General features: G+C 46.0%; 1 protein-coding gene across 1 annotated transcript in view; it reads right to left on the reverse strand.

The window, feature by feature from the left end:
* LOC125918159 (brefeldin A-inhibited guanine nucleotide-exchange protein 3-like) overlaps positions 1-24,253 on the reverse strand; it is a 28,517-nt gene extending 4,264 nt beyond the window's left edge. Inside the window, exons 1-10 of the mRNA XM_049624195.1 lie at positions 24,090-24,253; positions 22,617-22,782; positions 18,463-18,570; positions 17,901-18,116; positions 17,631-17,741; positions 15,978-16,128; positions 14,348-14,668; positions 11,983-12,116; positions 9,595-9,740; positions 7,656-7,835 (exon numbers count right to left, since the gene is read on the reverse strand). Coding sequence (XP_049480152.1) covers positions 7,656-7,835; positions 9,595-9,740; positions 11,983-12,116; positions 14,348-14,668; positions 15,978-16,128; positions 17,631-17,741; positions 17,901-18,116; positions 18,463-18,570; positions 22,617-22,782; positions 24,090-24,251 — 1,695 coding nt within the window. The 5' untranslated portion in view covers positions 24,252-24,253. The remainder of the gene's footprint in view (positions 1-7,655; positions 7,836-9,594; positions 9,741-11,982; positions 12,117-14,347; positions 14,669-15,977; positions 16,129-17,630; positions 17,742-17,900; positions 18,117-18,462; positions 18,571-22,616; positions 22,783-24,089) is intronic.
* Positions 24,254-26,405: the final 2,152 nt, after the last annotated feature.

Below are 26,405 nucleotides of genomic sequence, written 5' to 3' on the forward strand. Positions count from 1 at the left end.
GACGCGGGGCTCGAACTCACGGACCGCGAGATCGTGACCTGGCTGAAGTCGGACGCTTAACCGACTGCGCCACCCAGGCGCCCCAATTGTCTTTTTATTTTTTAATGGTGTCTTTTGAAAAACACGTTTTTAATTTTGATGAAACCTAATTCATCAATTTCTCTTCTTATGGATCATGTTGGTGTCATTTCTTTTTTCAAAAATTTTTATTTTTGAGAGAGAGAGAGAGAGAGAGAGACAGCATAAGCAGGGGAGAGGCAGGGAGAGAGAATCCCAAGCAGGCTCTGCGCTGTCAGTACAAAGCCTGATGTGGGGCTTGAACTCACAAACCGTGAGATCATGACGTAAGCTTAAGTCAGACGCTCAACCGACTGAACCACCAGGTGCCTTCATGTTGGTGTCGCTTCTGAGAAATCTTTGCCTAACGCAAGGTCCCAAAGATTATTTCTAGTAATATTCACCATATTAGTGTGCATTTTGCCTGACATCAATACAGCCACCCCAACTCTTTCATGGTTACTATCTGCATGGCATATCGTTTCCAGTATTTTACTTGCATTCTGTTTGTGCCTTTGAATCTAAAATCTGTCTCTTGTCACCTGCATATTATAATATCTTCTTGCTTTGTCCAGTCTTAGAATCTCTGCCTTTTGATACTTTTAGTCAATTCGTGTTTTCTAACATCTTTGAGACATAAATCACATACCATAAGATCGACCCATTTATACTGTATGACTTTTTTTTTTTTTTTTTTTTTTTTTAGCATATTCAAGGAGTTGTGCAGCAATCTAATCAGTAGTCTAGTTTTAGAGCATTTTCATTACCTGCCTGTGTCCACCAAAGCCAGCACCTGGGGACAGTCATCCTTCCCACCCAACCCTACCCTCCACTCCAGGCAATCCTTGGCCTACTTTGTATCTCTACTGATGTGCTTATTATCGATGGACATTTTACATAAATGCAATCATACAAAATGTGGCCTTCTGTGACTGGCCTTTTTCACTTAGTGTCAGGTTTCTAAGGTTCATCCATGTTGTAGCACAAATCAGAACTCGTTTTTTTTTTTATTGCCAAATAATATTTTATTATATGGAAATACCACATTTATCCATTTATTAGCAGATGGAATTTACGTTGTTTCCAACTCTCTGGCTATTATGAATAACATTACTATGAATGCTTGTGTCTAGATTTATACGGATATATATTTTCATTTTTCTTGGGTATGTACCTTTGGAGGAACTGCCAGACTGTTTTCCATGGTGGTGCATTTAACCTTTCTGTCAGTGGCACATGGGAGTTTTGACTTCTCATCAAAACTTAGTATCTTTTATCTCGGAGTCATTCTAGTGGGTTTGAAGTGATATCCCATTGTGGTTTTGATTTGCATTTCCTTAATGACTAATGACATTGAGCATCTTTTTGCCAACACATATTGAATGCTATTATTAACGATGTCTTATTTAGGTCTGTCATTTTATTATTTCTTTTCCACATATAATGTGATTTTTGTTCCTCTGTTCCTCCTTTACTGCCTTCTTTTGTGTTAAACATGTTTTTAATATGAAATTTATTGTCAAATTGTATGGAATCCTTTATCTGCTTTTAATTTATTATTTGTGTTATTCTCTTGACTGTTACCCTAGGGATAATATACATCCTTAATTCATCACGATATTCTTCAAGTTAATACTGACGTAATTCTGGCAAAATATAGCAAATTTGCTTCTAAATAGTTTCGTTTTCTCCCCCTTTGTTCTGTTATGGTTATTTATATTTTTATATTTAATAAATCCAAAAATAGAGTGTCAGAGTTAGCGCTCTAAACATTATTTTTAAAACAAAAAGAAAAAATACATAAATCTTTTTATATTTACTCACATAAGAACCATTTCTTCTTGTAAAACTGATTTACTATCTTGTTACCTCCTTTTAGTCTGAAGGAATTCACTTAGTATTTCCTTTTTTAAACCCTTTATTTTTGAGAAAAAGAGCGCACAAGCAAGGGGGGGCAGAGAGGGAGGGGGACAGAGGATCCAAAGGGGGCTTTGTGCTGACAGCGGTAAGCCTGATGCGGGGCTCAAACTCACGAACCATGAGCTCACAACCTGAGCTGAAGTCGCATGCTTAACCGACTGAGCCACATTTAGTATTTCTTATAGGTCTGTTAGCAAGAAATTCTTTCAATTTTTGTTTATCTGAGAATGCTTTTACTTCATCGTTATCTTTGAAGGGTAATTACTCTAAATTATTCACTGACTTTTTTTTTTTTTTTTCTTCCAGCACTTTCAATAGATCATTGCATTATCTTCTGGCTTTCATTCTCTCTGGAAAAGCAGCAATTAATCTTATTGTAGTAATGAACTATTTTTCTCTTGCTGCTCTCAAGGTTTTGTCTTTGAGCAGTTTGACTATAATGTATCTACTGTGGATCTCTATGTATTGATGCTAATTGGGGTTCCATTATTTTTTGAAATATGTTTTCTCACCCTTTGTCTTTCTAATCTATCTCTGAACTCCCATGCCTTGTAAGCTTGATATTTTCCCACAGGTCTTCAAGGTTTTGTTTCTGGTCAAACAATCCTCTCCAATCTTTAGAATGGATAATTTCTACCAATCTACCTTCAAAGTTCACGAATTCTTCTGCCATTCCAAATAGTTTTAATTTCTTTAGACTATTTTTGAGTCATCGTCATATTTTCCTTTCATTCTTTGAACATATTTATAATAGCTATTCTAAAGACTGTCCCTCACCACCAATATCTGGGCTCATTCTAAGTCACTTTCTGTTTGTTTGTTTGTTTGTTTGCCTCCCCTCTCAATGTGTCACTCTTTTTTTGTCTCTTTGCATGTTTTTTTTTTTTTTCCTGTAAATTTGACATTTTATATAATAGAGTGTAGGAATGCTGAATTCTGATTAATTTTTCTGATTTTTTTTTAATAAAGGGCTGGACTTACACTGTGCAACATCTCTTCCTATGTATGAGAAGCCAAAGTCTGGCTCAGTTTTTTTTTTTTTTAATTTGTCATGTCTTAGCTTTACTATCTCGTATTCATCCCCATGTCTGCATAGGTTAGTGGTCAGCTGATGAAGCGGGAAGAAGTTGTGCTCAGATAGCTTGAGTCTTTAAAGCTCCCATTCTCTTCAACCAATCCATGTGTGTAGATTGAGGAAAATATTCCAAGGTTAACCAGTTTTCAAGTTTCCCTGGTTTTTACCTACTGATGGTGGTATTTGTATGGTCTATCTTACACCATGTTTCAGTCAGCCAGAGATGTGCAAGGAACTTATCTCGTCTTTCTATTAAGTCTCTGGTTTTCAGAGACTCATGTTACATTTCCTTTTTTTAATTTTTTTTAATGTTTATTTATTTCTGAAAGAGAGAGAGAGCATGAGTGGTGGGGGCGGTGCAGAGAAGAGAGGGAGACATAGAATCAGAAGCAGGCTTCAGGCTCTGAGCTGTCAGCACGGAGCCGATGTGGGGCTCAAACTCACGAACTGCTAGGTCATGACCTAAGCTGAAGCCGGATGCTTAACTGACTGAGCCACCAGGTGCCCCCAAGACTCACGTTACGTTTCTTACCGGTTCACTGCTCGCTGCAACCTTAGGCTAGCAAAGTTGCGGGGTTCCCCTGTTCGCTTCCTAATGAATTCACCACGTTTAGTTGCCAAACCAATGGTCTTTTTTCACCTTCGTCAAACCAAGTCCATCATTATAGGAGAAACACTGATGATTTTCCAAGTTAGCTCCACACTGGTCAAACTCCTATTTTCTTGCCAATATCTTGAGAGCAAGGGTGATGGGTATGGTCTTTGCCAGGAAGTCAGGCACTTCCACTGTTCCCAACCAAAGTTGTATCAGAAACTATTTCTACACACAAATGCTACTCAATTTGTTGTCTGTCCTTGGTCAGTCTCTAGAAACCTGAAAGTGTTGCTTTTGACAATTTTGTCCTGTTTAATACTTGATTTTTGTGAGGAAGATCCGTTAACTTTTTCATGCCACCGTTGCCTAAATCCCTCCTGTCCTAAATCTTCCTCAACATATTTAAGCATAGTTATTTTTTTTTTATTTTTAAAATAATTTACTTATTTTTTAATTTACATCCAAGTTAGCGTATAGTGCAACAATGATTTCAGGAATAGATTCCTTAATGCCCCTTACCCATTTAGCCCATCCCCACCCCCCCACAACCCCTCCAGCAACCCTCTGTTCTCTATATTTAAGAGTCCCTTATGTTTTGTCCCCCTCCCTGTTTTTATATTATTTTTGCTTCCCTTTCCTTATGTTCTTCTGTTTTGTATCTTAAGGTCTTCATATGAGTGAAGTTATATATTTGTCTTTCTCTGATTAACTTCACTTAGCATAATACCCTTTAGTTCCATCCATGTAGTTCCAAATGGCAAGATTTCATTCCTTTTGATTGTCGAGTAATACTCCATTGTGTGTGTATGTATGTATGTATGTATACACACACACACACATACATACCACATGTATGTATATACATACATACATGCCATATCTTCTTTACCCATTCATCTCTCAGTGAACATTTGGGCTCTTTCCGCATTTTAGCTATTGTTGATAGCGCTGCTATAAACATTGGGGTGCATGTGCCCCTTTGAAAGAGCACACCTGTATCCCTTGGATAAATATCTTGTAGTTCAATTGCTGGGTCCTAGGATATTTCTGTTTTTAATTTCTTGAGGAACCTCCATACTGTTTTCCAGAGTGGCTGCACCAGTTTTCCATTTCCACCAACAGGACAAAAGAGATGTTCTCTCTCTGCATTCTCGCCAACATCTGTTGTTGCCTGAGTTGTTAATGTTTGTCATTCTGACAGGTGTGAGGTGGTATCTCACTGTGGTTTTGATTTGCATTTCCCTGATGATGAGTGACGTTGAGCATTTCTTCATGTGCCGGTTGGCCATCTGGATGTCTTCTTTGGAGAAGTGTCTATTCATGTCTTTTGCCCATTTCTTCACTGGATTGTTTTTTGGTTGTTGAGTTTGATAAGTTCTTTACAGATTTTGGATACTAACCCTTTATCTGATATGTTGTTTGCAAATACCTTCTCCCATTCCGTTGGTTGCCTTTCAGTTTTGCTGATTGTTTCCTTTGCTGTGCAGAAATTTTTATTTTGATGAGGTCCCAATAGTTCATTTTTGCTTTTGTTTCCCTTGCCTCCAGAGACATGTTGAGTAAGAAGCTGCTGTGGCCGAAGTCAAAGAGGTTTTTGCCTGCTTTCTCCTCGAGGATTTTGATGTCTTACATTTAGGTCTTTCATCCATTTTGAGTTTATTTTTGTGTATGTTGTAAGAAAGTGGTCCAGGCTCATTTTTCTGCATGTTGCTATCCAGTTTTCCCAGCACCATTTGCTGAAGAGACGGTCTTTATTCCATTGGATATTCTTTCCTGTTTTGTCAAAGATTGGTTGGCCATACGTTTCTGGGTCCATTTCTGGGTTCTCTATTCTGTTCCATTGATATGAGTGTCTGTTTTTATGCCAGTACCATACTGTCTTGATGATTACAGCTTTGTAATAGAGCTTGAAGTCCAGGATTCTGAGGCCTCCAGCTTCGGTTTTCTTTTTCAAGATTGCTTTGGCTATTCGGGGTCTTTTCTGGTTCCATACAAATTTTAGGACTGTTTGTTCTAGCTCTGTGAAGAATGCTGGTGTTATTTTGATAGGGATTGCTAAGCATAGTTATTTTAAAGTCTGTCTCTCGTAACTCTGATGTCTGGATCCCTGGCTGAGCATGCACGCATGTGTGTGTATTTTTATTGTTTTTTTTTTTGTTTGTTTTCAATGACATGTTATTTCCTTTTTAAAAACATTTCACTTTTATTTTTGAGACAGAGAGAGAAAGAGAGAGAGGCAGGCAGAGAGAGAGGGAAACACAGAATCTGAAGCACGCTCCAGGCTCTGAGGTGTAAGCACAGAGCCTGATGCAGGGCTCGAACTCACAGGTCGCGAGATCATGACCTGAGAGCCAAAGTTGGACACTTACCCGAATGAGCCACCCAGGTGCCTCAACATATTATTTCCTAATGAGCCTGATTAGTTTTTGATTGAATGTAGACACTGCACATGCAAATCAAGAAGTAATCTGAATCCTTGGGACGATGTCATCTTCTAGCAGAGAGGTATTCTGCACTATGGCTGACACTAGAACTCTCAGTCATTCATCTCGTGTTAGGAATTGGGATTATTCCCCATTATGACTAGTCTGTTTAAGTTTCACTCCTCCTCCTAATACGTCCCCCTTTTCTCTTCACGGTTCTGCCCCGAGAGATCAGTGTTTCATTAAACACTCTAATCTTGCTTAGTTTGTCAATCTTTTAGCTTCCTCTTCTGAGATTAGGGGATTCCAGTTCACGGAAAGTAGTCTCAGGCACCAGGTACAGACTCTGGGTATTCTTTTTCTCCTAGATACTGGCCTCATAGCTATCGAATACATAGTTGTATTCCAATGCCTTCCAGTGATTGAACAAAAAAATTTTTTATCCAACTTTTTCTGGTTGATCCCTGTGGGAAGTTGATCTGAACTATTTAACTCACTATTATTGAACCCTCCCCCACCCCCCACAATTTAGAGTTTAGGTATTAACTTGCATTTTCCTTGCTTTCATTTCCTTAAGCTTATTAGGCATTCTTATTTAATATTTTGCAGGCCAAGATGCCAGTATTTCAATGCTCTTTAGTCCTGATGGTACCACCTGTTCCTTCGGCAGTTCCCTCTGACTGCTGCCTTGTTTCCCTGTGTGTTTTGTAATATTTTGTAAATGCTGTGAAGTCACATATGTTGGAACTTTATTTGTGGGATTCTTTTGTGGCCCGATTTGAGAAGAGTTCCTCTGGAGGAATTTCTGTTGCTTCTGTCACGTGCCTGTATAAGGCTTCTCAGTCCACCAGCGTGGTCTAATTTCATATGCTGACCGTATAGAAAGCCTAGCTTGTAATTTTAAATCCTACAGAGTTTTTTTTTTTGTTTTTGTTTTTTTTTTAATCTTTATCAAGAGCCAATGTTGGGGAGAGGCTGCCAGTATCCTCAGGGACGGTGATACTTGGATTTATTACTCATTTACCTTTGGCCTGAGTGAACCCCAGTTTTGTAAGGTTTGCATCGAGATCTGTCTCCCATTCCCGTGGCCTCAAGAATGTGATAAGCAGAACTCAGCTCCAGCTGATGGCAAATCCCCTCGTGGCAAAGCCAGCCTTCCCGTTGTTACTTAGTTCTGGACATCTTAGTATTCTTTACTTTCTTGCCAGAAAGCGTCAACGTGCTTCAAAGGGATTTATAAACCTTTACTTAACATTGTTGGTAGGTTTCAGAGCGTGGGTCTGTGTTCCTAGCCCACCGTCACGCTAGGCATGAAGTGTCCAGAGGGTACTGTAGTGATCAAGAGTAGGGGAGAGGTATGTGAAAGTGTAGACCGCTACAGCCAGATTGCCCCGTTTCGAACCCCGGTGCCACCCATCACTAGCCGTGTATCTAGTTAGCTAAAGCGCTTCCCCTCTCCGTCACAGATTCCACGGCGGGTTAGTAGAAAAATGGAATCTGCAAAGGCCGCAGAGCAGTGGCAGCCAGCGTAGTCAAGAAGAGCCCGCGGTGGGGCTGGCGACGCCGACTTGAATGGCACCCTGACCTGGTCCTGGACGTCCTCGTCGCACAACTCCAGTTGCATGATGCGCTCAAAAGGCCGGAAGAGGGCTTCGTTGAAGTGAAAATGGGGCGGCTCGTTCCAGTCGGTGAGGACCTCCGTCAGTATGTCGTGGATGAAGGAAACAGCCTTCTGAGACACATGTCTTTCCTTATGGCAGGCAGCCTGCGAAATTCGTGAGAGAGAAGAACACCGTCAGGACTTCGGGAAAATGGTTTCTGAGGTTCCTAACTCCCCCCCCCCCCCACTGTAGGGAGGTAAAGGCAGCAATTCTGTTAAAGTAAAAGAGAAAAAAAAATCCAAGGAACAAGTATAGATAAACAGGACACTAAAATTGAATGTTTAATCATTTAACCGAAGACCAGGCACAACTCCAGTTTTACTTTAATATTTCGGGAAAAATAAGAGCTTCTAGTAATTTCTTTTTTTTCCCCCCTTATAACGTTTCAGTTTTCTTGGGCGTAGAGAACACATGGACCATCGAGACACCAGAACCTAGTTCGGGGAGTTGCCCATGCTCTCATTTTTAGCCATGCCCCAGGTATGAAGATCAGACAAGACATCGTCTCTCAGAGAGGCGGGCCACCTGCACCGATAGTGCTCTGATTGGGTCACATCTTTGGATCTTTAGCAGTCCTCTCTCACACGGACCCTGGGCTTGGATGTCCGACCTGCTCTGGAAAATGGGACAATACCAAACATCGTATGAGTAGAGAACTGAAAAGTGGTTCTGATTCGGGGTCTGCCCTCTTGCTTTCCTCGGGAATCCTAAGAATGCCACGTCAATGAGCCAGGGCTGGTCCGCTGAAGGGAGAGAGACCATGGAGAGAGGCCCACTTGTCCATCCCACCTAGCCAAGGCCACCGGGAGCCAGCCGACCACAGACGTACAAGCGAGGCGAGCTGAGATCAGCCAAGCCTGGTTCAGACCAGAAGGGCCCCCCTGAGCCCAGCTCAGATTTCTGACGGACAGAATCATAAGCTAAGTAAATGGTTATTGTTTTAAATGGCTAGGTTTTCGGGGTGGTTTATTATAGTGTAACAGGTAACTGATACACTGTTCTTCCATGACCAAGTTGTTATTTCCTTGCTAGAATGTTCTCAGTTTAGTGAATTAAGCTCCAAAAAAACCCCACCTTTATTTTATGACATAGTTCTACCAGATGAGCACTAAAGAAGGAGTAAGAATAGTTTTTAATGAAAAACAAGGCAACAGTTTTCCCATCAACTGAGAAGTAGCCAGTCGTCATGTGTTGAAATGCTTAGTTTGTATGACAGAATTTGTCCTATGAACTGCTTTGTGGGAGAGTGAAAGGGGCCCCGGTATTAATTTTGTTGAGAACACTAGGAAGTATGGTTAGTTGCAGGGTGCTTCCCAGATTATATATAATCAGCTATCAGAAAAGGGAGGCCGGCAGGAGCAAAAGGCATTGGTGTAATCACGCATAAAACTGAAGCCTTGGGGCGCCTGCGTGGCTCAGTCGGTCGAGCATCTGACTCTTGATTTCGGCTCAGGACATCATCTCACGATTCGTGAGACTGAGCCCCACGACGGGGGATTCTCTCTCCCTCGCTTTCTGCCTCTCCTCTCCCTGTGCCCATACATGCTCTCTTTCTCTCTAAATAAATACACTGAAAAAAAAAAAAAAAAAAGCGAAGCTCCAGCCTTGGTTAAAACCGGAGCATGAAGAATGAAAAACCGGCTGTGGGAGGTACCTAGCCAAGTCGCGTAAGTGTAAAGAAAGAGGGTCAGGGTGACACCGTGGTGGGACCGCCCTCTGCGGTGACTCTCTAGGTGCCGTGACGGATAGAGAACCGTGATGCTTGTGCCCAGGCGCTGCTCTCGGGCCACAGTGCTCTTTGTCCGCACACTGGCTGGAACCCCCTGCACTGGCTTCGCTTTCCAGGTGCTCACAGGTGCTCACCTCCACCAGGTGCGGGGCCACCAGGCTCCAGCAGCGCATCACGTGGAGCAGCGGGCGCGATTTGCTCCGCACGATCCTCAGCATGGCATCCCCAAGGCGGAACAGGTGCAGGGCACTTTTCCGGTCTTGGGTGGATTTAACTTCTCCTGTAAGAAGGCAAGACCAGAACACCCAAACACACAACTAGCTGGACCCATTCGAGCGCAGAGAGAGGCTAAAAATACCCAGAGCGGTAGGATTAGTCAGCGGGGGGCCAAGCAAGAGGAGAGAGGACCCTGGATTCAAGACAGGGTGGCTCACTCAACAAGGCCAGACCCCACCCCTCCGAGTCACCAGCAGATGCCCAGTGCCTGCTGTGACAAGTGTGAGCAAGGCTGTGGATGAGGAGGAATGATGCGGTGGTTAAGGAGGAGGGCGGGGGAGTCCGGCTGCCTGGACTCAAATCTTGGCTGAGCCACTTAGAAGCCGGGTTCCGTTGGACCAGAGACTTCCCTCTCCAAGCCACGTTTCTGGTTGTGCAAGTGGGGATAACAGCACTCACCTCTTCAAGTTACTTTAAGGATGGTGCTCATCGCGGGGCTTGGCACATACGTACCGACCCCCGCCCCCCCCCCCCCCAGCTCGTTGCTGTCGTCACTCATGCTCTACTTTGCCAGCCCTTAGTGGCACCTCTGAAGCCCCTGCCAAGCAGGTCAGGCCCCTGCCCACTCAATAACATGCTTGTTTAACCTGCTCTGTCTGGTTCCGTGCAGTCCTTGCCTACTCTGACCTTTTGCAATTTCTTTGCCCCGTCACCTTGGTCTTCTCCCTTCTTGTCACTTTCTTCTCACTCATGCCTGGCTTCTCTCATGCCGCCTACAAAATGCTGATCATTATCACGCTCCTCCTTTCTAATTAATCTTGCCATATCAAATAAACTTCAAAATGACAGTAAGAATAATCGCTGACGTTCACCGAATGTTTACTCGCCATCGAATGCTGTGCTGGTTCTTTAGGTGTCGTCAGTCACGTTATTTTTTTTTTTAATTTTTTTTTAACGTTTATTTATTTTTGAGACAGAGAGAGACAGAGCATGAACGGGGGGAGGGGCAGAGAGAGAGGGAGACACAGAATCTGAAACAGGCTCCAGGCTCTGAGCCATCAGCCCAGAGCCCGACGCGGGGCTCGAACTCACGGACCGCGAGATCGTGACCTGAGCTGAAGTCGGACGCTTAACCGACTGAGCCACCCAGGCGCCCCACGTTATTTTTTTTTAAAGCAAGCTTTAAACAAACGTAATTATTGCCATTAAGAACAATGAAATGTCAGGAAGGTAGACTGACTCGCCCAAGACAACGCAGCTGGTAAATGGTGAAGGCAGCATTTTAACTCCCGTGTGATTCATTCCAAAGAAAATGCTGCCTTCTCCTCCTAGGTGTGCTGCCTCCTTCTGACCCTGCTCGTTGCTTTTTGTAAGCTGAGAGCTTGCTGATTTCTCCAATGCAAAACACTCTGAAGGCTGCCCCTGGGCTCAGGAATGCTCTGGACGTCTGATGGGTCTGGAGGTTAGCTTTATATAGCTAGGGTTTTAAAGTCTGTTAAAAACGAGCGGGGAAAGAGTTGTACTTCTCAAATCAGAATCTGCAGTAAGGATCAAAAGGCCAAACATATACACTTAGAACTTCAGATTCCTCAAGATGGAAAAGGACTTCAGATGTTGTGCAATCCAACCTTGCCACCACAGCGCGTGCCCAGCCTGAACCCATCAGGACAGAGGCTCTCTGTTTCCGCATGACAACTGTGGCTGTTGACGGACAGTTGCATTTGTGAGCAACCTGCCACCCATTTGGGACCCACGGGCAGCTCAGTCCAACTCTGCTCCCTTCAGGAGGACCTTTCCTTTTCCCTTGGCCTCATCAGTGAAGACGGTGATATTGACTGATCGCTAACGAGACATGCCTTGATGGCAGGAGGCTTCTGACCCTTCCGCTTTTCTCTCCCACCAGTCCCTTGTGGAATTAGGCACCGCTGAGCTGAACGAAGAGACACAGTTTGTGATATGGAGATGGGGTCCCACCCTCATGTGAAGCTATCTGCACCCTGAGTAGCCACGCCATTTTCTACATCGCAAGCACAAAACTTAGTAGAGCAACTCAGCACCTGCTGTAGGTATAGTAACACCTACGGTTCTGGCAGCAGCGACATTTCCATTCATGGAGAATAATACTGTCACTCCACCCCCGCCCCTGCCACACTTCACAGCTGGAAGACAGATCGGCACCAGAACTCAGCCAGGGTACCGTGTGGAAAGGGAATGTGGATTCAAGTCTTCAGAGGGGCTGTTGCTATCAGGGATCTGGGCCGTTTCCCGCTACTCTCACAGCACAGTCTCTCCCGGGAAAGAATTACCTGGCATTGCCAGAGAGTAATCGACTGTGTCCGTGACAGAATGGAAGAGCTGGGACTGCGATGCTTTCTTCAGCTGATAAAGGAACCCTCCCAAAGCTGTGAGGTTCAACTTATCCGTAGCATCTTCAAAGAGCCTGGATGAAATAAACAGACTTGTTATCTGGAGACGATCTAGCCAAGTCTTTGCGGTAGAATCATTAGGACGGTTTTGTCAAATGGGATTAATGAAAATGTGTCAACACTGAAAATAAATATATGTTATATACATATTACTGCTGGGTACGAGTCTGCTCTAACTATGAGGTTTTAATCTAAGGGGCACAGATGATTAAAAAAAATATCTGTGTATCCCCATGGCTTAGCACAGCCATGCTAGACAGTAAACATGTTTGGCAAGACGTTGAAAACTGACAAAGCGTCGCTCCCTGAAACTGAGTAATGGGGAATAGAATCCTTAGAAGTAGCTTCAGTGTCCTAAGCTGTATTATAGAAAAGCCCACTGGGTGAATCAAGGCATTTGCTGGGCTACAACTGATGAGTCTAATGCTGGGTTTGGCCTCGAGAAGGACACAAAACCCAAGTAAACCCAAGCCTGTAAGCCCCCTCAGGGTGGGGCTAGCTTTAATGTTGCCTCTGACACACACCCAGAGCCTTGGACTTGGTGGGAACTCAAGCATCAGCCAAAAGAACAAACATCCCTAACCTAATGGGCCTTGCAGGTTCCTTTTGTTTTCTACTCAGCTGGGCGCAGACATTTCTGGCAGAAGGAGCTGGGAAGGAAGAGGGGAGCACAGGCAGCAGGGCTTAGAGAAGGATCGGAGGCTCACTGGAGTTCAGAAGGTTGGCATTAAATGTGCGTTTATATGGCCAGCCTTCCACTGCTCTTGGGTCACCTGCTGCCGGCCCTCCCAGTCTGTGCTCATACCAGAAGGACAAACAGCCCGTGGGGTGTCACGTGCTGGGCAAGGGAGAGTGTCGCCAACAGAAATGGAACAAGGAGCCTCTTTTGAAGAGGTTATAGGACACGTACGGGTTTTAAGACGGCAATTAGTGGATTAAACATTCGCAAACTATTGAAACAAAGACACTTTTCCTTGCTATTTTGAAATGCCTATTTTAATATTATTGAGTTTCTGCGTCCTATTAACCATTTCTTCTCTCTCGTTCCTAGTAAAAAAAAATCAGTGGTGGATATTATGCACCACCTGGCACTCGTATACTGCTTTCCAGATGCTGAAACACTTTTACAGCCATCTTGTTGGATAAACAGGAAAAAGGGATTGCTGTACTGAGTTAGTAGATGGAGAAACAGAGTCTCAGCATAACTATTTATACAGACGTAGGGGCACCTGGTGGCCCAGCTGATTGAGCGCCTGACTCTTGATTTTGGCTCAAGTCAATCCTACTTGGGATTCTCTCTCTCCTCTCCCACCTGCCCCTGTCCCCTACTCTATCTCACTAATACATACGTATATATATATATATATATATATATATATATATATATAAATTACATACCAAAATAAATAAATAAATAAATAAATATTATATATATACACACACATATATATATATACATATATATATGTATATATATATAATACACACACACACATTACACACATACAACCAAAAACTATACAGATGTGACCTTGCAGTTAGCGTCAAGGCCAGGAAAGAACTCTCCTGAGCATCAGTGATTGCTATTCCGCTCTCCTACTCCCTGGCTGTCTGGCCCCCTGTACAAACTTCACTGCACCTGTGCTGGGGGCACAATGACCCAGCGTGGAGCCTGAAGTGAGGCAGGACTACATGTGACTGGTGACCAACAGCACTTTCAACATCAGAAAGCGTCACTGCTTGGGGTTATTGTTGAGTTTTTCCTCTCGACCGTAACGTGGTCAAATAATATATCACACTCTTGGATGTGGGACTGTAATTTTCATCCAAATAATGGATTTCTCCTATTTAGCAAGCTCTCTCCTAAGTGCTTCATAGTTAGTTCAACCTCATGGCTACCCTGTGAGAGAGTGACTTCGTGACCCTACTTTACGATGAGGCAATCAGGGCCAGGGGAGGTGAACCTGCCCAAGGTCACAGGGTATGTGCAGACTTCTAGGCCCAGGGAGCCTGCCTCCCGAGCCTCCGGTCTTAGTCGTCAGACGGCAAGCGGTTCATTCTAAGTGCAGGGCATGCTGGGAGACAGAAGTATGTTTGGACAAAACAAAAAATCAAAAGAGGCTTAAATGACTGGCCAACGAATCAAATTGCCCTGGGAGTAATTTTGAGCCCAGAGAGACGGACGTGGCGCTGCCCTCCGGCGAGCAGCCGTCTGGGGTGTGGGGACCATGGCGTGCACTCATACCTGTCGGCCTGGGTGGACAGTGTGAGCACGGCCTTGGCGGCACTGCTCCCTGTCATGAGGCCGCCCCCGCGGAAGTCGGAGGCCCGGCCTCGGCTGCCTTCCCTGACCAGCTCTTGGATGGAGAGGGGCTGGATGACAGGGGCCGCGCTCAGGGAGCTCTCGGGCTCCAGGTTCTGCTCTGCAGCCGAGTCCTCACGCTCTGGGTCGCCAAGGAGTCCAGAGTCCCCTGGCGCCCTCTGGGGTTGGCTGATGGTCAGAGGGGGCTGAGGGGTGCCGGCGCTGAAATGGGTGTGTTCTAACGTGCCCACGTACTCGCAGACCCTGGACAGAGTCACAGACAAGCAGCTGTTAGGCCTTGCCGCTCAGCAGGACAGCTCCGTAAATCCCACAGTGAGAGAAAGGAAGTCCGGCCAGCTTCACAGTCCTCCCCGATCTCCCTCCTTCCTCTGGTGAGGGCCACCTCTCCCTCTCCCCCACCCCCCCCTACTATCCACATTCTTTTTTTTTTTGAGTTGGACCAGATGGGTTGGAAATGGGGTAAGGATTCTTCAGACTCTCACCCCATGCTGGGAGGAAGGTGGGTAACAAAAGCCCTCTTCATCCTGTTGTGCCCTGTCCAGCTTACTGGCTTATTTGGACTTCAGCTGTTGGAGGGAGGTTTCCCAAGGAGCCCTCTCCCCCTCCCTCTAGCGCTCTGATTAGGACCCAGGAAGCACTTCTGTAGGATCCCAGAACCAGCGTCCATGTGGCTGGCAGGACCTCTAGCCATAATGGGCCCTCTCGCAAGGGCTCTGTCCAGCCGTGTCCTGCCTCGCCCCGACAGCCCCATATCACTAATGCCGGGGTGGTGCCCTAATCACAGTAAACACAGAGAAGTGTCACAACGTAGAGTATAAGTGCCAACTTCCAAATTGTTCCTGCCCAACAGACCCCGGAACTAGGACGGTTCATAAGAGGCCCAGTATCACAGAGTAAGTCCAGTTACCGGTAAGGACCATCCCGGATAGTTCACTCTCGTGTTCTGTAACCGGGCAATTTTTTGACTGCGTGTAAAACGCTCTGGTACGATGTAAGTCATTTTCCTGCCCTGATGTGCTTGTGAGAGGCAGGAAGAACAGGGGGTCTCCAGCCTCCACATTAAAACCCATTTTGCTCCAGGCTGATTCACCCTGGCTTTTTCATACCCTAGTTCCTCCCAAGATGGGTTTTGGGTTTTTCGATCCTTGGATGATCTGACGGATTCTCTCTTTCTGACTCAACAGACATTTGCTGTTGGCTGCATCTGCTTTGGGGGCATCAAACTGAACCCAGATCTGGCTGGTGCTCTGGCTGGCGAGATCCAGGTGCCTGAGCCCTGCCCCTGACTCCCCTTTGCTGCTCTGCCAGAACGGAGCTTGGTGCGAGGCTTTGGGCAGGTGCTGAGGAGAAGGAGAAGAAACAGCCTGGCGCCTGGCACCTGTCCCCTGCCTTGCCCCCCCGGGCAGTGCCTCATTGTCCCAGGTCTGCCCAAACGCCTGGGAGACGGGCTTTTTGTCTTTGTCTCATGAGGACTGCGGAGCTAGTGCCGTTTGCATCTTACAGGTGCTGTGAACTCGGTCACTGACCGGGGTTTGGGGATCCTGTCATGCACCTGAACACGTGTGGCCAGCAGTCCGGGTTGTGGCTCCCCATCTCCAGGCCTACGCTGAGGATGGCATCCATGCACAAGACGTGGGCTGTGTGCAGCCAGACCCCCTGTAGCTTCCCGATCTGCTCCAGCTTCTGCTCCACTTTGAGTTTCACTGTGCCAGAGAGACAGTCATTACCATAATGGTCCAAGGAGGAGACAGAAAGGGAGAGAGAAAGGATGGAAAGGAAAGAATGGGTCGTTGTGCAAGGGCAAGAGGCAAACAGTAGATGTCACTCGATGTCACTGGCAGCAAGCTCCTCGACAGCAGGTCCCCGTGGTTCATCATGCAAGCCACCCAGCCCAGAGGCCCCACAGACCCTGGCGAGCTCAGCTCTCTGCAGTTCAGGAGTAGGGTGGGTCCTCGGCTGGTGGTTACGGTCCTTCCAGACCCATCTGTGGGCTCTAGGTCAGTCACAGCAGTGAGGATGGGCTTCATGTGCTGACCCCAGGGAAGCCCCTTGTGCCCAAGCCCTTCTCCCACCCGTGTACTCAAACCGATAAGACAGAATTCCTGGCAATGTGTAAGTTCTCTGAGGTTTATTTAATGTCACATGTTCATGACGATGATCATCTAAACCAGGTGTATGTATGCTCTGGGCCCATGGCTACGTTATAACTGAAGATTACTGAATCGTTTCACTCCCTTTTACATTTATATTTGTGATCTTCAAATAATACTTTTTTAATTGCAGAGGACTAATGAGAAAGGATGCACAAGGTAACTTGATATGTCAGTTATAGCAAATGCCAAGGCAAGGCCAAATGACAATATCATGGATAATAGCCATGAATCAAGGTTCCAAGTCATTGGAAGATGGGTCTGATGGGATAACTGGGTGATGGTCCGGAACGCAGGAACACAGCATGCTTACATCAGAGGAAGCCGAACCATATTCCTGTTGTAACAGGCAAACTGAGTTTTAGCAAAGCATCGTCTTTCATGGATGTGATACCGACTTTAGTTTTCATTTGTGTAGCATTTGAACATCAATTCTGGTTTTATAATTTTTTAAGAACCTTGAATTTGTAAGGATTTTTATGTAACTTATGGTTGTGCACATTAAGTATATACCCTAGATGATCATCTGCTTCATTGGCTAATGGATTTTAACTAGGTAAAAGTCAACTCTTTCTGGAGCTCACAAAGCTCAGGTTTTTCTCTTATAAGAACAAAGGTTCTCTGAAGCTCCTCTCCAGGATTGCCTCCATTTCATTTCCCTACTCAGAAAACTGGCCATTCTGCCTTGCCCCACTACAACCTGAGCGATCTTCAAATGTGTACTCTGTGCAGCACCAACACAAGCGGCTGGGTGATGACAGAAGTGTGAATAGCTCAGCCAGGGGGCCTCTGGTGTCCTACCGGACTCCTGTGAGCAGCCAAGTCGCCGGGGCCGGAATGGTACGTGTCTTGCCTTCACAGGGATCTACGATAGGCACTCTGCAGGGTCAGCCATGTAAAAGAGCCAGGCCTGTGATCCAGGCTGGGATCTTGTGATCAGCAGTAAATACATGCTGTGCATCACACAAGGAACAGGGACAGGTGTCTGTCACATGTGCAGGGGTGTGCAGACCGCACATAAGGCGCCAGGCGGATTCTGGCTCTTTAGCTGTTACCTTGTGCTATGGCATCACTGGGCTCCTGGACTTCCTTCTCCTCTTTTTCTTCCTGGACACAGGAAGCAGCTGCCATCTGGGCAAGGGCCGAGGCGCAGTTAGCTGCAACTCCTTTGGAGAAAAGAAACAATTACCCCTCACTGAGTCCACCGTCTAACCTTTACCCAGCAGCCCTTCTAAAAGATTCGTTTTCCACGAGGGCCATTCCCACGGCGCTCCTTGGGGACACCCCGCGGGCCACGGGTCCGGGAACGTTACTCCCTCCTGTACCTAGAGCACAGCTCAGCCGCGCTGCTTTCCGCAGCCCGTCGAGGCTCATGCAGATGGCATCACGTTCCTTTTGGTTCTGCTCTTTGACGCCTTCAGCTCCCAGAATGAAGGCCAACCCTTTGGAGCTTCCTGCCATTCGGCCAGTCAGGGGGGTTGACAAAGTATCGATCAAGTTCTTCCAGCAGCCCACCAGAATATAGCGAGCAAACGCCACACCTAGGACGTGAAGGAGCAAGGATCATTCTCCGGAGACAAAATAAACCACCGGCGGTGAATGGATTGGAAGCTTCTGACAATCGAGTTAGCAATACTGAGGTGTATGCAATTCTACTACAGGAAATCAAATTTAATGGATATTGGATTGTGTTATACTTTGTGTTTATAAATAATGAATGTTGCGTCATCAGCTAGATGTTGCTAAGTAACCTCCTTCAGGCACTTTTCTGCCAAGACGAGATGTTAATTCATTTATGTCAGCACAGAAAGCTGCCACTTAGTGGTTTAATTGCTGGTAACATATGGGATGTATGTATATTCATAAACTCAAGACCCAAGTCATTACCTGCCACTGTGGAGTCATCAATTCTCCTGCCCTGGGTGAAAGGAGACTCCGTAGAAGCTGAAGCCATCAGCTGGCCCCCAATCGCACTGCTCTCTAAGCCATCAATGTCTGTCAAGGAAAAGGAGGAAGGTTTTCCCAGATTGGAACACTCCAGGAAAAACCAAAACCAAAAACCAAAAACCAAAAAAACCCAAATGGCCAACACAATATTCATTTTTTTTCCCACAACAAACATCCATTGGATCTATTATGTACCAGGTATGTAAGAATTTTTTATCAGAATGTTAAAATTTTTGTTTTATTCTTTTAGTCTAGTTTTCTTTCATTGCCAGAACATTCTTCATATTTTTTACTAAAAACATAAACTCTGCCCTCTCTGTTGTCAGAAAATCTATTGACTTCGAATATTTTGACGTTTGACTATTCCTTTTATCCAAAACGGTGGCATCGTTCCTACATTTTATATGTGCAGTTTGCCCCAACGTGGATTTCTCTTTCAGAATTTCCTCATAGGAATGAAGAAGAGAATAAGAATAATATCTCCTTGGTCAGATAATCACATCATCTGATTCCAATGTACAACAATAACTTGATAATCATATCTTACAATTCACAAAGTGTTTTCACATAACGTTGTTTTCATCAGATCTTCCAGATAACTCCAAGCGGGTAGGCCGGGTAGGTATTATTTTTCCCATTTCACAGAGAAGGAAATAAATGTTCAAGGCAGGTGAACTGCACAAGGCCACGAGGCCGGTAAAAGAAGGGATCAGGCTTAGGATGCAAGTCTTCTGACTCCCATCTGGGCCTCTTCCCAATGACACCACACACTTCGTGCAGCGTGATAGAGGACCTTCATTCTCCATTTAAATTCTTGTTAAAACCAACTCTCATCTCTGGAATTAGCTCAACGAACCACTTCTTAATACACTGGCAAGAAGAGCCTGGGATTGAGAAGATTTAACTCTGAATTAAGTAGCCTTGGGGCGCCTGGGTGGCGCAGTCGGTTAAGCGGCCGACTTCAGCCAGGTCACGATCTCGCGGTCCCGTGAGTTCGAGCCCCGCGTCAGGCTCTGGGCTGATGGCTCGGAGCCTGGAGCCTGTTTCCGATTCTGTGTCTCCCTCTCTCTCTGCCCCTCCCCCGTTCATGCTCTGTCTCTCTCTGTCCCAAAATAAATAAAAAACGTTGAAAAAAAAAAATTAAAAAAAAAAAAAAAGTAGCCTTATAGCCCTGGGCTACACTGCATCTCCTGGCTTTGAATGTCTAAGTGGAAAGGAAGGAACCACTGGAGAAGTAACCATGGAATTGAAGCATATATCCTGAAGGCAACTAATATAGTTGAATACAACACAGAGAGGGATTGGGAAAAGAGGGTAGCCTAAGTTTATTCCTTGACTTTAGAACTTGACTTTCACCAACAGGATGAGAGTCCTCTGCATGGTGTTTGAATACTATTTCATTATAGCTTTGATTCTTACAGTAAGTCCATGAAGCCTAGACATTTCTGGTAACACATCTCTTTTTTCCCCCCTCACGTTTTATGTACTTCTACTTGCATATTAAAAATGGTGCATTCCAATAATTAAAATCATACAAAGAAAAAAATGGCACTTGACTAAACTGCATTTTACAGCCTGCAGAGTGCCTTAGACCAACTTAGGCTTTATTGGTCACCCCCAACCAGCTTCTTCCTTCACCAACATGCAAGTTCTTTTCCTTCCCCGCCAGCCAGACAAGCAGAGGGAAGAGGAGGGTTGGTGTTCCTGAGCAACATATCTCTTTGAAAAAAGTTGCTAAGATAGGTTTTAAAATTTCTCACCACAAGAAAAAAAAAATGTGACCATGTAAGGTGACTGACATTAACTAAACTTAGTGAGGTGATCATTTTGCAATGTACACATATATCAAATCATCATTTTGTGCACGTTGGGCTAATATAATGTTATATGTCAATTATTTCTCAACAAAATTGGGGAACCGAGGCAGGGAGAAATCTCAATGACTGCTCAAGTTGGAACAGGCCAGTTTCACTGAAATGAATTTGACCCAGAGTCAAATGATCTTATGACATTCCCCCAAAATTTCCAGTTACGAAAGTTATGTTTCCTATATGCTAGGTAGAGGGCTAATGGATTCAAGTAATACAAAGTTTATCTGAGTGCTAAAATTCCTCGGTTCTAGACAACACTTTTCTATGACATCAGGAACGGCCACAGTTAGTACAACGTTGATGGTAAGATCGTGGCTATTGCTTTTAGCTGCACAGGATGAAAAGATCCGATGGAAGTTTCCCAGCTCCAGGTTAACTACTGCTCAAATTCACTTGCCATCTCATACTGGGAATTTGCTACAAAGAATCGCAGAACTTTATTTTGTAGAAGTCTGTGTGAAAAAGCCTATGTTTTTCTCTCATTTTCTAGCTAGAGTTAGAGAACTCTCCCGTGGATGTGGCGCACTGAGCTTACAGTTCCGTGACAAAGGGGTGGCTGAGTCACAGCAATGACTGATGAATGTGGCTACTGTGAGTGACCTGTTGTTTATTCATTTTTATGACTGCTGAATGACTCCTTTTGTTAAGGCCCAGGTAAGAGTCACAGAGATTAATTTTGGCAGAAACTACGGTATTTGAAAATTAGAGCTGGCACATTTAGGATCCTTATCCAGGTTCCAAGGCGCTTTAAGCGCTGGGCAGTACTTTCAATCCCTATTGGACGGACTTGGCAAAGACAGGTGGAAACGAAGCACTGCTTATAGGCAACTGAGTAAACGTCCCACACGTGTATGCATTCCAAGATTTCGAATGGATGTAAGTGTGACCATGGTTAACCAAATGCAAATTGGTCACCTGTCCAGTGATCCGGATCCCCAAAGTTTGGGACCTAAGCCTCGCTTCTCTCAGTCGCACCCTAGTTCAAGAACTAGGACTCCAAACACCTGCCAATGGCCGAGACTCTGCTGGCTGTGGACAGACTATGTATCTTGACTCCCTGCCTGGTTCCTAAATAGCACCTCACCCCACATTCCTCATTGTTGGGTTCTGCTTGTCAGCAGTCTACTCTGCCTCCTTTGTAAGAGCCCCCCAGTACTAACCAAAGGTAATATAACGTTCATTTTGGACAACAGAAACGGCAGGGAAGGCATAGGGCCATGCCCCACACATCGTGTTAGCCAGAGCCAGGAGATGATTCAGATCAGAAACCAGTCTGGGAACTCAGCTCAAACATAAGATGAGCCTGGAGATCTAATATATGAAGGCTACTGATGACAAGTCTTGAGTCCTCCCTGGTCTTTACCTGACATCATGGTGAAGCCATGAAAAGCCAGGAATGACTGTGTTTGCCCACCCCCCCCACCCCCACCCAAATTCCTTCATGACCACATCCCATACTGCTCTCTATGCTCTCATGTAAAAAATCTTTTTCTTTTGGAGAAAGAGAGAGACAGAGAGAGTGCGAGTAGGGGAGAGACAGGGAGAAAACGAGAGAGAGAATCCCAAACCAGTCCTATGCTCAGTGCGGAGCCCATCGTGGAGCTCGATCTCATGGCAGTGAGATCATGACTTGAGCCGCGATCCAAAGTCGGATGCCCAACTGAGCCACCCAGGTGCCCCATGTGAAATTTCTAATGGACAGGGTTTTTAAAACTCAGGGCACTGAAGACAAAGAGGCCGGGCAACTGTTTGGCATTATTTTTAACTCTTGTGCAGCTGGGAAGGGAAGAGAGGACCTCCGATATGGATAGGAAATGGGAAGGGAGCCAAGTTGAAAGTCAAGCGTTTTAACGTGTCTGGCAGCTCAGGAGCACTGAAGGATTAGGGTCACCTACTAGCACGTGAGAGCTTCCAGGAACAATTCTGGGCTTCGTGCCCAGAAAGCACTTCATATCCCTAGCAGAGGCCTGTAGCTCTCCCCTGACAGACGTGGGTGCTAAGTAGTCCTCATCCGAGGGGGCACAGTGAGTCCTCCAGGGTCCCGCGTGAAAAATGGACGGAACATTCCTGTGAGGTGGCTTCGCGACACCTCCCTGGCACCGTCACCAGCTGCCGGGGGGTGGGGGGATTTGTCAGGGCTGTTTCAAGGCTGCTTCTCTGAAAGGGGCTCTCGGGCACTCTCTCCCCGCCGAGCGCCACACGGCTGCGTGAGGAGCCACTGACCGGTCAGCATGGTGATGAGGGGAAGGCTGTTATCCTCTGGGCTGCCCCAGTAGCCAGCTTCTCCGAGCATGTTCCTGTCGAGCACCTGATGGTAGAGTTCCTCGATCCAGGCCTGGGAGAAAACCATCAGCACCCCGCTGGTCTGCACCTGCTTCATGAACTCCTTCTGCAGAGAGGACCACACGAGAAGGTGACCAGATAGGACCCCCCCGCAAACGAACAGGCCCCTCCTCTGCCTCTTTCTCTCACTGGGGCCCTACCTGAGTCGAGGCTTCGAGGAACAACAAAACCTGTCGATTGGGAGTGGGGGGGGGGGGTGGCAAGGGAAAGGGGAACCAAAATGGAGAAGTCCCAAACTTCATGAAGTTCCTTTTACTTATGAGATCTTAAAAAAAATTTTTTTAACGGTTAGTTATTTTTGAAAGAGAGAGAGAGAGAGAGAGACAGAGCGTGAGCAGGGGAGGGGCAGAGAGAGAAGGAGACACAGAATCCGAAGCAGGCTCCCGGGCTCTGAGCTGTCAGCACAGGGCCTGACGCAGGGCTCGAACTCATGAACCCGGAGGTCACGACCTGAGCGGAAGTCGGACGCTTAATTGACTGAGCCACCCAGGCGCCCTACTTATGACATCTTTCTAAGAAACCCACATAAGGATAAAGAACGCTGCACTTCCTCTCTTTACTCTTTGATGTGTGGGGGGATTAGAAACAGCACAGAAAAAGGAACGCAGCAGCTCCCTCTCACTGCCCCAACCGCCGCAGAGATGGAGTGTGTCCCCTGAAACAGCACGTGTGCCTCGACAGATACTTGACTTACACCCACGAAGCTGCCAGTTCCCCTCGGGAGTTTACAATTTATCAAGCGAACGAATGATGGCGGATTCCCTTCCAGCAGCTCTGTGGACTGAGGCTCGTGAACCGGGATCAGGGCTATACCAGGGGGTGGCTCGCTCCGGCGAGGGAGCCAAGCACAGCGTAATCACCATCGTGCTCATTCCACAGCTCCCAGCAGGTGCTAGTAAGCTTAGCTCTGGGTCACAAGTAGGTCCGGGTACCTTCCGGAGGACAACGAAGAGGTTTCGCAACACAGCAAGCCTTGCTTTTCGGGAAAGGGGGCCATACCCTGTACGTCGTCTGATGCTACTGAACATTCTGATCACCTGTTTTGGAAGGTGGCTTACACTTGAGTGTGTGCAGCAATGCCACCGGCTGACATTACTAGGCCACCGGCAGGCGGCCGCTTCTAGGGACTGGGGGCCCTTCCCTCTCTGGAGCAAGGTGGGTAGCTGTGTGCCCCGCAGCACGATGCAAACTGCACCGCACCCCCTTCCACCCTCCACACAGCCCCGCAGGGACTGCCCAGTCCAGAGTAGCAAGGGACATCCCTGCTATCCCTCCCAGGGATCCCTCCCAGGACAGCGATGCTCGGCTTTGCAGCCACTTCTGGCCAGGTCCAAGCAGAGACCACGCACTCACTATCATGCCCGGTGCCAGGGTGGGCCGCTTCCGGTAGTAGTCGCCGTGGGAGAGCTTCAGGTTGAGCAGCAGGGCGCAGTGTGCGGCCGTGTACAGGCTGTCGGCGTTCATCAGCATCTGCAAGCTGAGGCTGCCGCTCCCATCGAATCCGGGAGAGTGCATCATGCCTGTGGGAGAGAGTCAAGAAACCTTTCGGGTTGCGAGCAAGGCACCTGGCAAGACTGTCCTGTGGACAGCCGTGGGCCAACCCTAGCAACAGGAACAGGCACCTTGTAGGACGCTCCCGGAAAGAAACTAGAGCCAGCCAGGGGTATCGTGAGGGCCGGACACACGCCTTAGCCTGGTGGGGAGGGGCATGCACTCTGGAGGGAATCTACTGGGCAAATCTTGAGGAGTTACCCACCAAATACTTCGGTAAAACCACTCAGACCCCCTAAGTCTCAGCTTCTTCACCGACGAATGGGCAGAAAAATCGACTGCATCTGTCTCTTGCTCAGAGTCTCTAACGACTTCCCATCACAATACACATAAAACCTGGACTCCCCCTCCTCTCTCCTCACTCCCCACAGCCACCCGGACCAGCGCTGCTCCTAGACCAACACCGAGACTGGGCCTGCCTCAGGGCCTTTGCATTTGCTCTTGCCACACTCCCCAGAATGATTTCTCAGGATCTCTGGAGGATGTGCTCCCTTCTTTCAGGTTCCTGCTCAAGCATCAGCTTTACAGAGACCTTCCCTTTCAATTCCATCTGAGAGAGCCTCCCCAATACTACCACCCCTGCAATATTCCTCCTCCCCACTCTGCGTTGTTTTCACTGCCTCCATGTCATTTATTCTACCCAGCATTATACTAACATGTATTTATTGTCTGCTGTCCCTACTATTATCTACTTTTACGTAAGATCTATGAGAGCGTGGGGCTGTGTTCGTTTCGTCCCCTACGGAATCCCCAGTGCCTGGAGAAATGCCTGGTATAAAGAAGACCCTTGAAAACTATTTGCTCAATGAATAAAAATGAACGGACACGTTTGTTACGAGAACTAGATGTGATAAGGCATGTAAAACGCTTAATGCGGTAACTGATACATACTTTTCTAAAAGCAACAATGTTCCTCAAAAAGCAAAACCAGAATTACCACATGACCCAGTAATTACACTCTCTGGTACGCAGCATGCTCAAAAGAATTACAAGCAGGGATTTGAGCAGACACTTGTACGCCAATTTCACTGCAGCATGATTCACAATTGCCCAAAGACAGAGCCAACTGAAGAGTCCATCGACAGATGAATGGATAAACGGAATATGGTAGATACGGACCACAGAGTTCTAATGCATGCTACACCATGGATGAACCTTGCAAACATGCTAAGTAAAATGAGCCAGGCACAAAATGACAAATGTAAGATCCATGTAAATGAGGTACAGGCAAGGACAGACAAATTTATGGAGACAGAAAGTAGATTAGACGTGACCACGGGCTGGGGAAGAAGACTTTCTCTTTGGGATGATTAAAAAAAAAAAAGTTCTGAAAACAGTGGTGATGGTTTTACAACATTGTGGATACAGTGAGTGCCATTGAACCGCACACATAAAAATGGTGAAAATGGCAAATTGTAAGTTATATATATATTTTTTATCACAATTAAATAATAATGTAATATACCAAAACCGTTGAACTGTGCCCTCTAAATGGGTGAATTGTATGTTACATGAATTTTATCTAAATAAATTTTATTTCAATCAATCTTTTAAATGAGGAAACAGAGTTTCAAAAATATATGTAAATGAAGAGCTATTGGTTTTTCCCTCATTATTTTTTCTAAACATCGTTTTATGTTTAATAAGGTTTTCCTTTTGAAGGGCTCCTTGTGCTTTATACAAATTAACTGAAAGAAAACAAACAAACAACTATATCCCCTGCTTTAAAGGTGGGCTCACTCAGGGGCACCTAGGTGGCTCAGTTGGTTAAGTGTCCAGCTTTGGCTCAGGTCACGATCTCATGGTTCACAAGTTTGAGCCCCACCTGCGCTGACAGTGAGGAGCCTGCTTGGAATTCTCTCTTTCCCTCTCTCTCCCTTTCTCCCTGCCCCTCCCCAGCTCATGCTATCAAAATAAATAAATAAACTTAAAAAAAAAGTGCCTCATTTTTCTCAAAGCTAGAACAAACAATCCTAAAATTTGTATGGAACCACAAAAGACCCCGAAGAGCCAAAGTTATGTTGAAAAAGAAAACCAAAGCAGGAGGCATCACGATCTCAGACTTTAGCCTCTACTACAAAGCTGTAATCATCAAGACAGTGTGGTATTCGCACAAAA

The sequence above is a fragment of the Panthera uncia genome, unplaced genomic scaffold, assembly GCF_023721935.1.
Source record: "Panthera uncia isolate 11264 unplaced genomic scaffold, Puncia_PCG_1.0 HiC_scaffold_504, whole genome shotgun sequence".
In the NCBI taxonomy this organism is placed as follows: domain Eukaryota; kingdom Metazoa; phylum Chordata; class Mammalia; order Carnivora; family Felidae; genus Panthera; species Panthera uncia.